This window comes from Haliotis rubra, unplaced genomic scaffold (genome assembly GCF_003918875.1).
Source record: "Haliotis rubra isolate DU_JTF1 unplaced genomic scaffold, ASM391887v1 Scf267, whole genome shotgun sequence".
Taxonomy (NCBI): domain Eukaryota; kingdom Metazoa; phylum Mollusca; class Gastropoda; order Lepetellida; family Haliotidae; genus Haliotis; species Haliotis rubra.
The window spans coordinates 1,198,293-1,215,751 of NW_025766747.1; the positions used below are offsets into that span (position 1 = coordinate 1,198,293).

General features: G+C 39.1%; 1 protein-coding gene across 3 annotated transcripts; it reads left to right on the forward strand.

Moving 5' to 3' along the window:
* Positions 1-47: 47 nt before the first annotated feature.
* Positions 48-16,963, forward strand: LOC124280412. Of its 3 annotated transcripts, none has more exons than XM_046716339.1 (20): positions 48-670; positions 1,270-1,416; positions 2,175-2,634; positions 3,029-4,147; positions 4,374-4,510; positions 4,932-5,054; positions 5,434-5,556; positions 5,999-6,070; positions 6,585-6,706; positions 7,085-7,192; positions 10,109-10,198; positions 10,912-11,031; positions 11,327-11,495; positions 11,794-11,937; positions 12,270-12,358; positions 12,509-12,579; positions 13,036-13,100; positions 13,780-13,948; positions 14,048-14,133; positions 14,635-16,963. In XM_046716339.1, the coding sequence occupies exons 2-19, from the start codon at positions 1,281-1,283 to the stop codon at positions 14,127-14,129; spliced, it is 3,399 nt and encodes a 1,132-aa protein (XP_046572295.1). In that variant the 5' UTR covers positions 48-670; positions 1,270-1,280; the 3' UTR covers positions 14,130-14,133; positions 14,635-16,963. The 3 variants fall into 3 exon arrangements, with proteins under 3 accessions (XP_046572295.1, XP_046572297.1, XP_046572296.1); XM_046716340.1 differs by lacking the exon at positions 48-670 and adding an exon at positions 732-920; XM_046716341.1 differs by lacking the exons at positions 13,036-13,100; positions 13,780-13,948; positions 14,048-14,133; positions 14,635-16,963 and adding an exon at positions 12,832-12,910.
* Positions 16,964-17,459: the final 496 nt, after the last annotated feature.

A 17,459-nucleotide genomic window follows, 5' to 3' on the forward strand; every position in this document is an offset into this window, starting at 1 on the left:
TCCTGCTACATAGGACAGCGTGATACACATGAACCCTTCTTAGGCAAACCTAATTAAGTATAACGTCATCTTTGTTATAACTCTGGGTTTAATATTAATGGTTCAAACGCAACAAATTTGCAGAAGTAATGTGTGTTAAATAGCATAGGTTCTGTTATTGTTTGAGATGTTACATGCAGTGCCCATTCGCTATCTTTTATTGCTTGACGTATAATAATTGAATACTGAGCAGATATCGTGGTGGCTATTGTTCCCGTGTGTTTAGTTTGAATTTATTGACCCACACTGCTGTTTGAGCCATGCTTTCTGCAAGCTGATATCCAGGTCGCTGAGCCCCGGGTGCACAGTTTAGTTATCTCTAAAGTAAGAAACATTATGACATGGAATTGTGTCCTTGATCACACGCTGAGCAGGCATGCAATGGAATACAAACACAGGAACTGTTACCTGCACAAAAACCGAGTTCTTAAATATGTATCTGTGTATGCTGAATTGTATGAGCGATTTCTATGTAACTAATTACTTCGTTGGTAGGCGAACATTGTAAAACAAGGAAGTTATCCTTTAACCTGACCAGGACAACACACTTCACGTCTATAAATAGTCCCCATGGAAAAGCCGTGATAGGGAAAGTAGAAGTACCTTCTGGCCCTTGGCTACAGGACTGACGGTAGGTACTGTACATAAGTAACTTGCTGTATACATATGTTAGTTATGTGTCTGAATACTATGCCGGATAAACATCGTCTAAACGCCCCTTGTGATATAGTGATGGCTTCGTTTTTCTTCACTTATTAAAGTACTCGTTAAATTATTCGTTCGTTTGCTGTTTAACTCAGTAGCAATATTCAGGAGGTACGACGGCGGACTGTAACTAAATCGAGTCCGAACCAGACAATCCAGTGACTGACATCGCGAGCGTGAATATGCGCGATCGAAATCCCATGACTCATAAAGGCCCATAACTCCAGCCAGACTAAACCCGAATACAACACAATTGTACGAATCAAGGTATCTTTATCTCAGCTGTTACTTTGGTTGACATAATGACAGGAAAAAAATATATGTACCTATTTCACTGGTGAATGGTGAATTTATTTGAAAATGGTGTTCTGTGGCAGTCGATGTTCTGTTTGAGTCCTATTAATGTTCTGTTTCTGTGTACGTCATAGCATTAATATTTTGTTATCATTTAAAAATCTCAATGTATGACAGCACTTGTTAATCACTTGTATATCTGCTCTGCTTATTACCCGGATTTTGTTACAGAGTTAACGGGCATGGAGGAACCGAGTGGTATTGTATCCGCGGTACATTTCCGTCACTTTGGGCCAGACAATGCCTGTTTAGGAAACAGGAACTGCTGTGCAGTCGTTGACATATGCACAAACAATGATGTTGACATACAACACAACGGTAGGGGACACACCAGTCATGTTGCTACAAACCCGTGAAGATCCGGGTTAGAACTGTTCTTCAGTAACCCATGTTTGTCGTAAGAGGCGACTAACGGGATCGGGTGGTCAGGCCTGCTGACTTGCTTGACACATGTCATCGTATCCCAATTGAGTAGATTGATGCTCATGCTGTTGATCGCATACTCGATCGTTTACAGACCGCCGCCATATAACTGGAATATTGCTGAGTGCGGCGTAGAACTAAACTCACTCACTCACTCATTTTGCTACAATGTATATAAACAACAATGCCAATATTAATTACTGCTAAAGAGGAACAAGTTATATGCATTAATGACATCATTTTGGAATTGATCAATCCATATAATCCACAAAGTTGTCAATCCACAGAACAGTTGTTTCTTCACCATGCCAACTCTAAAATGCCACTTACAGTAGTTACTGCTATACTAGCACATATCTAATGACATTCAACTTCACAAAAGCAGTGGCATTGAAATTGTGCTTTGTGTATTGTAAGGGTGTAGGAAATGATAAATGTTCACCAGATTATTTTTCTTTATTTATGGTCAATGTATATACGTTCATCTCACTTTGGGATTTAAGGAAATACATTTAATGACACGTCCAATGCCCTCCCCATATAGTTCTTTATATGTCTGTCATCTGTTGTATACTACAAACACTGAACTACAGCTGGTGACGAACATGTGCTTACACAAACTATGCACTCTGTAATATTGTATAATGTTTCAGAATCCATGCAGCTCTTTCACTTGCACTGGGACGACACCGATATTGGGAATGAGATGTCCAGTATTACAGTGTCGGAAGCAAATGGTGACCACAAGTCAACAGTCATAACCCCCGACCATGTTAACAACCTCCTCAAGGATCACCCAGCGTTACATGACTTCACCAGAAAGATGCTCACGGCACACCAGGTTCAGCTGACCCACGTGGAATACGCCCCACTTGTTCTGACGTTCCAGCACTGTGTGGGTTCAGACAGGAACATGCTCTTGCGTGAGAAGTTCAAGGTTTTCATAATCGTGAAAGAATTCGTTCTGAAGGCGACTGGATTACAGGATTTAAAGGGATTGCACATTGGTATACATAAATCAAAAAGTGTTTCAATGGAAACCGGCCTTTGGTGCCGGTATTTTCACAGGGCTTATAATGATGATTCAACGCAAAGAAGGCTGAACTCAGCGCGGTAAGTGATATGATATGTAATAGTAAAACTGAGTTGGTGAGTTGGGGAACGCCGCCTCCACGTCGTGCCAGTGTAACGTCAAAGGAAATCCCAAAGTGCTGAGGCTGGAAGTAGTTTATCACAAACGAACAGAGGTATTACACTGTTTACAGAACAAGGCTCATAGTCAGGCTCATGAATCATTCTGTCATAACAAATAACGGTGTTTATGTTTTTATTCATAAGAACGAGGCATATACATTTAAATATATCAGTCCAAACAATGTCATAACTGTACAACAATACTCAATAGGGAATACACATTTATGAAAACTCCACATTTATATAAGCACTTTACCATGTGTATCCACATTCCCCCTCACTAATCAGTATTTTCGTTCACGTACACGAACAGGTATTCTTCAGAAGATGATGTTACTTCGAACGCCATACATTCCAGAATAGAAAGGAGATTCACCAGTATTGAAGACGAACTGTTCAAACAAAGACAGACCATGGAGTCACAGTTCAACGATCAGGATCAGCAATATGAAAATATACGTGCTTCACTTATGAAAATCTCACAGGCCTTCCCAAACGGCAGAAGACAAGCTCCTGAACCTTCAGCCTCAGAGGAGAATATTGAACATAAACCAGTCAGAAATCTTATTGACTTTGATTTGGACCCATCTGAAGATGCTTCGTCGCTTAATTCGACTAAAGGAACAGCATACCGTCCAGTAATAGAAATACTTAGCGGTGATGATGATGATGATGGTGATGATGATGATGATGATGAGGAGGAGGAGGAGGAGGAGGAGGAGGAGGAGGGCCATGATGGCGATGATGGGAAGGAGCAGAACGATGAGGAAAGGCGACAGGGTGAGGATTCGGTGGCTAGGGAATTGGGTGAAGTAAGTGTTGGGAGTAAAGAGGAAACAGAAGAAAGACAAGGAGAATCAAACCAGGACCTCAGTGATGATGTGGCAGTCAATGAGAAGATGGTATTGCCAAATGAATCGGACACTGCAGCCTCAAACCACACTGAGGATGAGCATGACGAGTTGGGGTATAGGCAAAGTAGACCAACTGGAGAAAGACCTGTTCTTCAACAAAAACGAAAGTTTCCCGATCTCAGAAATGACACTAATGTTTATAATCAAAATAGTGACTCACGGGTGAGAAGCACAGAGAACAAAGAATTTCCAGGAAAAGTAGATGGCATATATCCCGTCAGGAAGCCAACATACGAAAAGCCATACTCCTACAAGAAATCGTACCAGACCACTGAAAACAGAAGCCAGGCAGTACGTGGACACGCTTCCATTGCACAATGCAGATCACTTAACAAAGAACAACAAGCAAGCCAGGAACCGAGGAGGGGGGTTGCAGCTGCCTCTGATGAAGCAATGAATTTTCTCGAGGACATGCTGTATAGCTATAATTACATGCCGTCACGACAGGATGCTTATTCTGATATGCAGTCAGATGCAGTAAATATCCAGCCCCCATACACATCAACACCTGACACATGGTAAGGATTTACTGGAATGTACCATCATATATCATCCACGAACTACATCAGTTTCCTCGTAGCGTAGGCATCTACAGTTGTAATTATATATAATGTATATTTCTTGCATGTTCATGATTGAAATTGAGAACAATTACTTTATATACCTCAATGCCAGGCAAGTCCTAAACCAAACGAAGTATTACCTTATTCAGTGTTTGACCAATCTTGTTATATTACTTGTCAGCGGGGAACCGAAAAAGGAGAAGATCGAAGGAAATGAAACAAAAGGACAAGCTTTGCGTTTAATGATTGAATGCGCGATTGGAAACAGCCCGCACTGGAGCAGAATATGGAAAAGTGCTGAAGAAGCATTGTTAGAAGGTAAGTCGTGCTGGTCAGGTGGAATTGGATTTTGTGTTTTGTCAGTTTTATTTGCTATGAATCACGGATTTAATCTGGAACAAGCTACTGTCATGTGTTTTTGTGTGTGTGTGTGTGTGTGTGTGTGTGTGTGTGTGTGTGTGTGTGTGTGTGTGTGTGTGTGTGTGTGTGTGTGTGTGTGTGTGTGTGTGTGTGTGTGTGTGTGTGTGTGTGTGTGTGTGTCGTATTGTCGTTCACATGATACGTCTATTGGAGAAGAAACGTTTGCTGTTTACATTATACAGGTTTGTCAGTGTACTAAGGTAAACATATTATTATCTGTATAACGCATGTATGTATTCACTGCACACAAAGCTTCACTCTGCTTCATTTATAGTACAACCCGTTATACCTGAATACATTGAAGGGCTAATTGTTTCAGAGGAATGTCCTGCTCCAAGACATGATCTGGCCCTCGATACTATTATATGCTTGGACACGTCTGGAAGCATGCGAGGAGAAGCCTTTCAAGAAATGAAGAAAATTACTCTTGATTTTATAAATGGTAATATCTTAAAAATATATTTTATTTTGTGCATGTAATAGCTTAAAGCGGACCATTGTTTTGTTGTATATCATGTCAGAAGGCGTGCGCTCCATATTGGAAACCTTATCAAGAAGATGACAGGGCCACGATGATGTCAATAATGACAAACTGTGAGGTATCAATATCTTTTACAATATAACGTAAAACTGATGTCTGTGTTACGTCTACTACAGAGGTATTTTCACAAGGTAGACAAAGTTGTAGAGGGCGTGATGCTTATTGTGTTTTCAACTGTATTTCTTACTGCTTTAAATCTGTATCAAATTGCTTCGCTGGAACTACAGGCATTACAGGGCTACAATGTTATGGTCACAAATGTTTTGTTTCATATTTACAGGAATCGAGGACATTGCAGAACAACATGATGTTGAAGAGAATATTGCCCTCGTCACCTTCGGGGGTCGAGCCAAAGTGATCCATCACTTATCCAATGACTATGGAAGCCTCCGAGACGCTTTAGGTATCTCCTTTTATGCATCTTGCCGCATATATTACCGTCATTTGAGCTGCTAATCTATAAATATTATATATGTTAGACTTGAACATGTTTATGTTTTAATGTATTCTTCACGAACCTCGTTAAAGACTGACATGAACTGTATGGGACTGGAGTGAGTGAGTGAGTTTAGTTTTACGCCGCACTCAGCAATATCCCAACTATATGGCGGCGGTCTGTAAATAATGGAGTCTGGACCAGACAATCCAGTAATCAACAGCAGGAACATCGATCTGCGCAATTAGGAACCGATGACATGTGTGAACCACGTCATCGAGCCTGACCATCCGATCCCGTTAGTCGCCTCTTATGGCAAGCATGGGTCACTGAAAGCACATTCCAACCCGGACCTTCACGGGTATATGGGATTGGAACGTCATCTGATTTGTCTGCATTGTGTTCCTAGAGAAAGTAACACCAAGAGGTCCCTCACCGATACATGAAGGCCTGGTTGTCTCCATGGCAGCACTTGCAAAAGGTATGTTACTTGACCTGTGTTCTTATTTCACCTGTGTCTTTGGCACTAAATGCACCGTTTAATTGGAACGGCCGAACCTCCGTGATGATTCTGTGGCATGAGTTAGTTTGGCGTAACAGCTGACTAGTGCAGCCTGGCAGGTTACATATGCTACCTAGGTTATGGTGTACAATTGTGTCCCGACTGAGGTATTAATGTGGGCTTTGTTTAGCTAAGACTCGATTGTGTAAGGAAGGTGTTACAGATATATAGTAATATCTGTATTATTTCCTATTCGGGCGTAAAACCCAAATTCACTGGTTTAAACACATTTTATTGTCCAAAAGACAACGGGATTAGGCACGAGTGCACCACTTCTCCCAAACTCACTCACACTCTTAATAATATAAATACATGTCACCAAACTTCGGAATATGAACATAATTGATATATATCGCCGTATGTCACTGTCTCCCGTTTAAGAAGGGTGTAGGTAAATGCAATATTCCTTTGAAACGGTTTCGTGTTGTGAAAGGTGGCATCTTCAGAGTCAACAATCGAATGGAGCTTCGACCACGAATGATATTCCTGACCGACGGCCAGCCCACAGCTGAGTTGCCTGAAACTGCCGGGGACACCCAGTGGATCAGTGTGCAGGTGCTAAACCAACGTTTCCAAACTGTCACAGTCCTTTCCTCAGAAATGGCATAGTTTTATTGGTGTAATCTCTAATCCATAAAGGAAAGCAATACGTAATGGGATAATCAAATAGGTGAAGCACAGCCGTATATGTTCTGATTACATTGTAACTGACTGACTGAGTATGGTTTTACGCCAATTTTAGCAATATGTCAGCAATATCACAGCGGGGGACACCAGAAATGGGCTTCACAAATTGTACCCATGTGGGAATCGAACCTCAGCCTTCAGCGTGACGAGTGAACGCTTTAACCACTAAGCTACCCCACCGGCCCGATTACATTGTAAACTTCATGTAGGCATCTATGAATAAGCTTCACGTTTTCCATTCCACAGGACCAAAATAGGATTATATGGGCGTTCCGAGAGGTCAGAAGTAGACAGCCAAGTGACGATCTACCTGATGAAATCATTTTTGTTCCAGTAGGGCAGTCCTGTGATTGGGTAAATGTTGGTTTCAGTAGGACAGTCCTGTGATAGGGTAAATGTTTGGTTCCATGATCAACTCTACATTTGTTTACTTGTATTATGTCCATATCCGTATGATATAGTCGATATTCATAATGGAAAGTCTCTAATATATCCAGTCGAGATTCATGTTGGAAAGTCTCTGATATATCCAGTCGATGTTCATGTTGGAAAGTCTCTGATATATCCTGTCGATATTCATAATGGAAAGTCTCTGATATATCCAGTCGATATTCATAATAGATAGTCTCTGATATATCCAGTCGATATTCATAATAGATAGTCTCTGATATATCCAGTCGATATTCATAATGGAAAGTCTCTGATATATCCAGTCGATATTCATAATAGAGAGTCTCTGATATATCCAGTCGAGATTCATAATAGATAATCTCTGATATATCCTGTCGATATTCATAATAGATAGTCTCTGATATATCCTGTCGATACTCATAATAGATAGTCTCTGATATATCCTGTCGATATTCACAATAGATAGTCTCTGATATATCCTGTCGATATTCACAATAGATAGTCTCTGATATGTCCTGTCGATATTCATGTTGGAAAGTCTCCGATATATCCTGTGGATATTCATAATGGATAGTCTATGATATAACCTGTCGATATTCATGTTGTAAAGTCTCTGATATATCCTGTCGATATTCATAATGGATAGTCTCTGATATATCCTGTCGATATTCATAATGGATAGTCTCCGATATATCCTGTTGATATTCATAATGGATAGTCTTTGATATATCCTGTCGATATTCATGTTTGAAAGTCTCCGATATATCCAGTCGATATTCATAATGGAAAGTCTCTGATATATCCTGTCGATATTCATAATAGATAGTCTCTGATATATCCAGTCGAGATTCATGTTGGAAAGTCTCCGATATATCCTGTCGATATTCATAATGGATAGTCTCTGACATATCCTGTCGATATTAATAATAGAGAGTCTCTGATATATCCTGTCGATATTCATGTTGGAAAGTCTCCGATATATCCTGTTGATATTCACAATAGATAGTCTCTGATATATCCTGTCGATATTCATGTTGGAAAGTCTCCGATATATCCTGTCGATATTCATAATGGAAAGTCTCTGATATATCCTGTCGATATTCATGTTGGAAAGTCTCCGATATATCCTGTCGATATTCATAATGGAAAGTCTCTGATATATCCAGTCGATATCATGTTGGAAAGTCTCTGATATATCCTGTCGATATTCACAATAGATAGTCTCTGATATATCCTGTCGATATTCATAATGGAAAGTCTCTGATATATCCTGTCGATATTCACAATAGATAGTCTCTGATATATCCTGTCGATATTCATAATGGAAAGTCTCTGATATATCCTGTCGATATTCATAATGGATAGTCTCTGATATATCCTGTCGATATTCATGTTGGAAAGTCTCTGATATATCCTGTCGATATTCATAATGGATAGTCTCCGATATATCCTGTCGGTATTCATGTTGGAAAGTCTCTGATATATCCTGTCGATATTCATGTTGGAAAGTCTCTGATATATCCTGTCGATATTCATAATGGATATTCTCTGCTATAACCTGTCGATATTCATGTTGGAAAGTTTCAGATATATTCTGTCGATATTCATAATGGATAGTCTCTGATATATCCTGTCGATATTCATAATGGATAGTCTCTGATATATCCTGTCGATATTCATGTTGGAAAGGCTCTGATATATCCTGTCGATATTCATAATGGAAAGTCTATGATATATCCTGTCGATATTCATAATAGATAGTCTCTGATATATCCTGTCGATATTCATATTGGAAAGTCTCTGATATATCCTGTCGATATTCATAATGGAAAGTCTCTGATATATCCTGTCGATATTCATGTTGGAAAGTCTCTGATATATCCTGTCGATATTCATGTTGGAAAGTCTCCGATATATCCTGTCGATATTCATAATGGAAAGGCTCTGATATATCCTGTCGATATTCATAATGGAGAGGCTCTGATATATACAGTCGATATCATTTTGGAAGGTCTCTGATATATCCTGTCGAGATTCGTTTGGAAAGTCTCTGATATATCCAGTCGATATTCACAAAAGAAAGTCTCTGATATATCCAGTCGAGATTCATGTTGGAAAGTTTCTGATATATCCAGTCGATATTCATAATGGAAAGTCTCTGATATATCCTGTCGAGATTCATGTTGGAAGGTCTCTGATATATCCTGTCGAGATTCGTTTGGAAAGTTTCTGATATATCCTGTCGATATTCACAAAAGAAAGTCTCTGATATATCCTGTCGAGATTCATGTTGGAAAGTTTCTGATATATCCAGTCGATATTCATAATGGATAGTCTCTGATATATCCTGTCGATATTAATAATAGAGAGTCTCTGATATATCCTGTCGATATTCATAATAGAAAGTCTCTGATATATCCAGTCGATATTCACAATAGATAGTCTCTGATATATCCAGTCGATATTCATAATGGAAAGTCTCTGATATATCCTGTCGATATTCACAATAGATAGTCTCTGATATATCCTGTCGAGTTTCATAATGGAAAGTCTCTGATATATCCTGTCAATATTCATAATGGAAAGTCTCTGATATATCCTGTCGATATTCATAATGGAAAGTCTCTGATATATCCATCGATGTTTATGTTGGAAAGTCTCTGATATATCCTATCGATATTCATGTTGGAAAGTCTCTGATATATCCTGTCGAAATTCATAATCCAACTTTTATCCACCGTTGATACTTCAAATCCAGCAATACGCAAATAGGCTATTATGACTTAATCGAGAGATAAATTACAGCTGCCATATAATAATGTTCATTGACTTATGTAGTCCGTTTGATTCCTTTTCTAGAAATGCATTGAAACCCTGGCATTAGCATGTGATGGCAAAGTGACAGATGCTGGGTCCTTTGTCCAGCTGTCAAAGTTTCATTACTTGCGCGTAAGCAATTGTCCTTTGTCTGTTTCCGATATTGACTTTATCTCTAAATATATAAGGCAAAAAGCCCGTCTCTATTTCAGCTTTGTTATATAATAGCATCCTTGATGTGAAACAAACATCATACAAGCGAAATTGAACAATGTTTAAATGTCCTTTCTGTTTTGTGTTGTGGTGTAAAGATGTGTGTGTAATAATGATTTGATTTTGTTATATAATAGTATCCATGATGTGAAACAAACATCATACAAGCGAAATTGAACAATGTTTAAATGTCCTTTCTGTTTTGTGTTGCGGTGTAAAGATGTGTGTGTAATAATGATTTGATTTTGTTATATAATAGTATCCATGATGTGAAACAAACATCATACAAGCGAAATTGAACAATGTTTAAATGAAATGTCCTTTCTGTTTTGTGTTGTGGTGTAAAGATGTGTGTGTAATAATGATTTGATTTTGTTATATAATAGTATCCATGATGTGAAACAAACATCATACAAGCGAAATTGAACAATGTTTAAATGTCCTTTCTGTTTTGTGTTGTGGTGTAAAGATGTGTGTGTAATAATGATTTGATTTTGTTATATAATAGTATCCATGATGTGAAACAAACATCATACAAGCGAAATTGAACAATGTTTAAATGTCCTTTCTGTTTTGTGTTGTGGTGTAAAGATGTGTGTGTAATAATGATTTGATTTTGTTCTTACTTTCAGAAAGTTGCCGCTCAAGCCATCGAATACGTCAGCCGTAAAGGGAATGAGACGGACATATTTGTGGCAGGATTGCGGTCTTTGTTCTCGAATCTTGGACCCGACATCGACAGGGCCAGTACGGTCAGTGTCACATTCATATGCATGGAATGTGTATTTTTAGGTGGATGATTTGCGTACCTTTCCATGCGTTTGTGACGGGTGCCAGTGGGGTCTTTGAGACGTTCACCTTTTCGCGAACAACTTGAATAGTTGATCTTGATTCATAAACTCCCACTTATGACTTTGTCGGACATCAGGTCATTGGATATCAGGTCAATGGACGTCCATTTTCACTGGAGATTTCTTAATATTGAGGATTGGAATATGGTAAGTCTTCCATTTCATGATAAATACTTCATTATATGGTCTGTTTCAGATGGAGATTTACAAGGTAATAGAGTCATATCTGACGTCAATCTCGAATGACATCAACGAAGAACCAGGTCTACCTCCCCTGGGGACAAGGGTGGTCAGAGGCCCGGACTGGGAGTGGGGCAATCAGGATACAGAAGGACCAGGCACTATCTACAACCACGCCAAACTAGGTGAAAATAATATATTAGTTTCAGGATTTAATAATGTTTTATATATTATATCACAATGTTTATATCTGCGGTTCAGATTAGTATGGCTTTTCATATCTACTGCAACAAGAATATATTTTGGATTGGTGGTAGGGATGATCAATATCACATCAATAACATTTTAAACAAGGAAATCAGTAGTTTTGAGATGTCTATGTTCGCGTCATGGTGTACCTTCTTCCGAAGGTGAAGCTGATATAGAGGTTACTCTGAATCATTACATAAGCTTACTTCAAACAGATGTGTTGCCTTTCTTCAGGTATAGTTTGGGTGATCTGGGATAACGGTCATTCCAACTACTACAGATATGGTCATGACGGAAAGTATGACGTCACTGTGGTGGAAGACCAGCCTCGGGTTCTCAGCGGTAACCTAGTGGCAGTAGGGGTACAGGTCGAAAGAGGTCAGATTTGGCATGAAACTTTGCTTATTGATTTTCATACCCTCTTCATGTGATGTAACCAGTACATGAGAATGAACAGCTACATTAGGAGTTTGGTTTTACGCCGCTTTTAGCAATATTCCAGCAACATCACGCCGGGGACACCAGAAATGGGCTTCACACATTGTACCCATGTGGGGAATGGAACACGGGTCTCCGGTGTAACGAGCGAACGCTTTGGTCATTAGGCTACCCCACCGCCCAACTACATTAGGAACCTCGATCAACTTTGCAATAATTTACAATTCCATCCTCCATCCATCTTAGACATGTTTGTGTTTATATCCTATAAGGCCCTGGATGGCATCGCGTGTATGGAAACCAAGACGGTGGACATGGCAGCTATGGCACCATCATTCGTCTCACACCTGGGAAAGTCAAGGTGATAGATACTACTTAGAACCCTGAGAAAGATCAAAGTAATAATTTCGGATCAATTGTATTAAACCCACTTGGATAATTATCCTGCGTAGCAAAGCCGAATTTAATCCGCATCTCATTGTATAAAAAAATAAATTAATAATTGTTACAGGTTCGATGGCAGAATGGTGAAATGAACGACTACAGATATGGACTGTGCGGCATGGTGGACATAGCTATTCGGTATGTTTGCCTCACGCGTTGTGAAATGTGACACCGCACGGTGACTTACAGATGTTAATACTAAAACTCCCCCAGGGATGTCTTCTATTGTGGAAATTAACATGGGAGATGAGCAAGGGAATAACATGCGAACTCCGACTGGCATGTCTTTGAAATTAAGTCCTCTATGCAGTCCAGTGTTATCACAAACGTCATTTTCACTCCAGTTTCTATAAAAAATGTAATTTCCATGAAGGAATAACTGTTTTGAATTGACCCAATTGCGTGCATCCTGGAAACAAACAGGATCTATTGTGGAAATAAACATGGGAGATGAGCAAGTGAAAAACATGCAAACTCCGACTGGCATGTCTTTGAAATTAAGTCTTCTATGCAGTCCAGTATTATCACAAACGTCATTTTCACTCCAGTTTTATAAAAAAATGTAATTTCCATGAAGGAATAACTGTTTTGTAGTGACCCAATTGCGTGCATCCTGGAAACAACTGCCAAGATAAATCCTCACATAGGAACTAGTCAAGGTAAATATGTTTATGGGCTTTGACATGAACATTATAAGTTGTTCACTGGTTTCAAGGGGAACATGGGCTGGAGTACTCTCAAAGGGCGAGGGGAACACAAAGAAACATCGAAGGTACATCAACCCGTGAGCCCCGAGGGACCAGTGAACAACGTATTTATCTTACTGAACACCTCAATGGTAATTTGGAACTGTTTGAAGCACGGGTATCGGATCATAGTATGGAATACCAGACGACGAGACGACAAGAATAGCAAATTTAGAGTTATCTCCCTTCTATCGATTTGCATTCGCAAAACATCGGTAATTTCCGTACATCATACGTGATTCAATGTTATTCGAGATAAAGAATTATTACTACGAAGTTCCAAATGAGTTTCTCATTCCCAGCGGGGTACATAGAAAATGTTAGTCGCTTGTAAGCGGGGTACATTGAAAATAATAGAAGAGCGCTCAGTCAATCAGAAAACGCAATTTATGTGGGAGGCAAGATAAGGTGCAATATAAATTAGTTTGTCTTTTTTATTAAATCCCTTGTACACATCCTCTGGGTTGACATTTGTTTTGCTCTTTTTTGTTTGAGAAACAACTTTAAGCATTTAGTTGTAATGGTAAGCAGCTATTTATGGCATAAGACAAACATTGTTATATTTTCATCAGTATATTATTTCATTCCTTAGATACTGCAAATGCCCTGTCAAGCAAAGATGGCGACAGACCTTACGTATGGCAGAGGGAGGACAAACAGAATGGCTGGGAACCATATCCAGAAGCCATTGATGCCAAAATGAAGAAGGCGTATGGTAAAAATTCCACAGGTTCATGTCTGGTCCAAAGAAATACACAGAGGTATGTGACATGCTTGGCATCATCATCTGGAGACAACGATTTCATTTCAACTGTAGTTGCACGACTCTCGTTACACTTACATACATGGGTTCGTTACAGTTTCAGGGTGTCCTTCAAGTCCCTACAGGAACGGTCATTGGCTGATAAATCATGGGTGCGAGTACGAAAATATTTTCAGTAACATGGTAAGTGTTCCTGTATGTTTACCTCACACTGATAACAAGACATCAAACGTTATCTAGTGTACACTGTTGTGATATGATCCTTCCGGCAACATATCAGCTGTTTCTGATGTATGTGTTAGTTAAATATTCTACAGAGAAAGTTACCACTTTTAAAGTGGTTGTATACAAAATACAAGCGCAGTTACAGGTTTGAAACCAAGCAGAGAACATACGCCAAAACGCCACGTGGTCCCGATAACAACGAAGCTGTCCGAAAACGAATCGTGCATTTTTTTTCAAAATGTGAAAAACCCAAACGTGTGACATTGGTGAAAAAACACGTGCATGATTGTAGCATAAATGTCATTTTCTAAAATGATTTCTGATTGTAAGATAATTATCATTAATCATTATCTCACATACGATTATTTTTATATTTTCTGGTCCAGTGAAGTCGGTTATAACTTTCTTTTTCCCGGTAGTTTATTTCACCGGTTTTGATCAATATTTGTTCTGTTTTAGAAATGTGAAGTCTCATAGAAGAGGATAGTGCAGCCTCGACGTTCCAGATTCATGTGTGACCCATTTCCATATGAAATCACTTAACTCTGCTTTTTTCTACAGTTCTATTTTTATACATTTAGTTTGTCAATCTCATTTCATGCCGTGATCTTTTTATACCCAATCTCATCAATGAATATGGCGTCGTTTGTAAATACCTATCCAGCCATTCATCATATTCATTTGCTGACCATCAAGTTTAGTTTAACATTCCTGTTATATGGCGGTGGCCTGTAAATAATCGAGTCTGGGTCAGACGACCAAACAATGATCAACATCATGAGCATCGATCTACGAAATTGGGCTACGATGACATGTGTCAACCAAGTCTGCGAGCCTGACGATCTTACGACAAGCATGGGTTACTAAAGATATATTCTAACCCGGATCTTTACGGATCCCATCAAGTTAAAATAAATGTAACACAAAAGAAAATGTTGATGTTTGAGCCATTTTCATCCTGTTTTTGAAACTATCTGTTCCGTCTCTCGATACAATGTAACCATTGATTGTTCCGATAGTTTTTCATAGTTCTGTTATAGTGACTAATTCAGGACAGCCATCGATCAAATATTTAAAAAGCCCAAAAACTATATAGTCCAGAAAAGTGAGAGTCAAGAAATGGGCTGAGCAGGAATCCACCCACCTCATTCTTGTATACTTGTTTGCTATGTCTTGTGTCACCAAATTAAGAAGGTTGAACTCAACCTATTCTTCGTCTTTGTCAATGCACACTTCATCAACGTATTTTTCTATGTTCGTCTTAATTCCGAGCTAATTCCCCAGTCACCACATCTACGCGTCGACAGTTCTGATATTTACTAGGGCGGTGGGGTAGCCTAGTGGTTAAAGCGTTCATTCGTCATGCCGTAGACCCGGGTTCGATTCCCCACATGGGTACAATGTGTAAAGCCCATTTCTGGTGTCCCCTGCCGTGATATTGCTGGAATATTGCTAAAAGCGGTGTAAAACTAAACTCACTCACTCACTCTAATATTTACTGGTCAGTGTGATGTCAGATGTTCCGATGTCAAAATTGTTATTCTGTGTGTGTCCTGCATCGGATTGTTGTTGGCGCTAGATAACAAACAGCAAGCAACAACTGAATACTATCTTAATCTAAAACTAGAAATTATACGTTCTTTAAAGGTACCTTTGGAACTGAATTATACCTCCAACAATTAACAATTGCAAATTTCCGCGTGGCCATAGCACAGTTTCGTTGCAGTTCCCATGGGCTCAAAATAGAAACAGGTACATATGTTAATGTTCCTATAGATAAATGGGTGTGCACTGTGTGTAGTGAAGGCTGCACCGAAGATGAATACCACGTTTTAATGGGTTGTGTCCGTTATAAGTAGTAGTAGTAGTAGTAGTAGTAGTAGTAGTAGTAGTAGTCTTTATTCAGTATTGTAGGCCTCTCGGTCCAGCTTACAAACTGTGTTGAAATACAAATTTCTCAATGTATTCTCGATATGTATAACCCAGATTTCACAACCATATAAAAGAATCGGTAATATTTTAGTGTCCAACATTTTAGTGGCTGTTTTAAGTGACATATCCGAATATTTACTGAATATACTAAATACAGGAAAACACACTTTCATGCCATTTGTCATTTTTTTTAAACAACCATCATTGCGATAAGCAATGATTTTTTACTTATCTAAATTTACTTCCATGCCCCATTTATCACAGAAAGATTCCAAATATTTAATTCTTTGTAGATCTATAACAGAATCAGATGACAGGACAACCTCATCTGCCAAAAGTAATAACTTTATCAGGCCAATGGCATCGCTTACAAAATGCCATTTGTCTACTATTTTTCTAATTCTGTTACCAACTCATTTATGAATAGGATGAATAACAGAGGGCTTAACATACCGCCTTGTCTTACGCCGCATGGCGGAGTGAAAACATCCGTACGGTGGGAATCAACCTATACATATGCACAAACGTTTTCATACATGTTTTTTGATTACTTGAAATAATTTCCCATGACACCATTTTTCTATAAAACACTGCGTGAGAAGTACATACCTACTAAATCTATATCATTCCCTACGTGTAATAAATATATTATGCTTTTGGCATCAACGGATGTTAATGTCGTTAGAAAGCTGGCAATGTATATTTTTATGCGAATTGCTCCCGAATAACTTGTTCTTAAATTATTATTCATTATATACTGTATATTTGTGTTGCCATATACATTATCTGCTGACTGACCACCTGTATGAACATTGGCCAGAGGCCTACATTCTTCATGAATAAAGATAATCACCCATTTTGATCTTACATAGCTTTCTGCTGCACCTCATGACAGGGGGGGTTGATATAAATTAATCTGGTGGCGTGAGGTCCTGTGCATAGCGCTCAGGTCACAATTCAGTTGAAGTTAAGCAACGTTGGGCGGGGAGAGTCCATGGATGGGTGACCGTGTTTGGCAGCTTAACTCCTGACAGTTTGTTCAAAATTGCCTCTTTTCACCCAGCAGAAATTGGTGAAATAACACTATTAACCTTCTCGCGCCTATCAGGCAGCTTGGGTTATCCGGGGGAATCATGATGAGATTGTTGCGCTTCGAGCAGGATATCTTGCCTGAAAAAGGCGCGTTATAAATATTCTCATTGTTATCTCCATCGGAATTGTACGTCGGCGACGATGTAAGGGTCGAACATTGACGAACAGCATGACTCTACATGAGGAAAACAAAGTGTAGTTCCAGTCTCATAACAATAATAAATGACTATCAAGCGCACATTGGTATAACTTGTTTATTC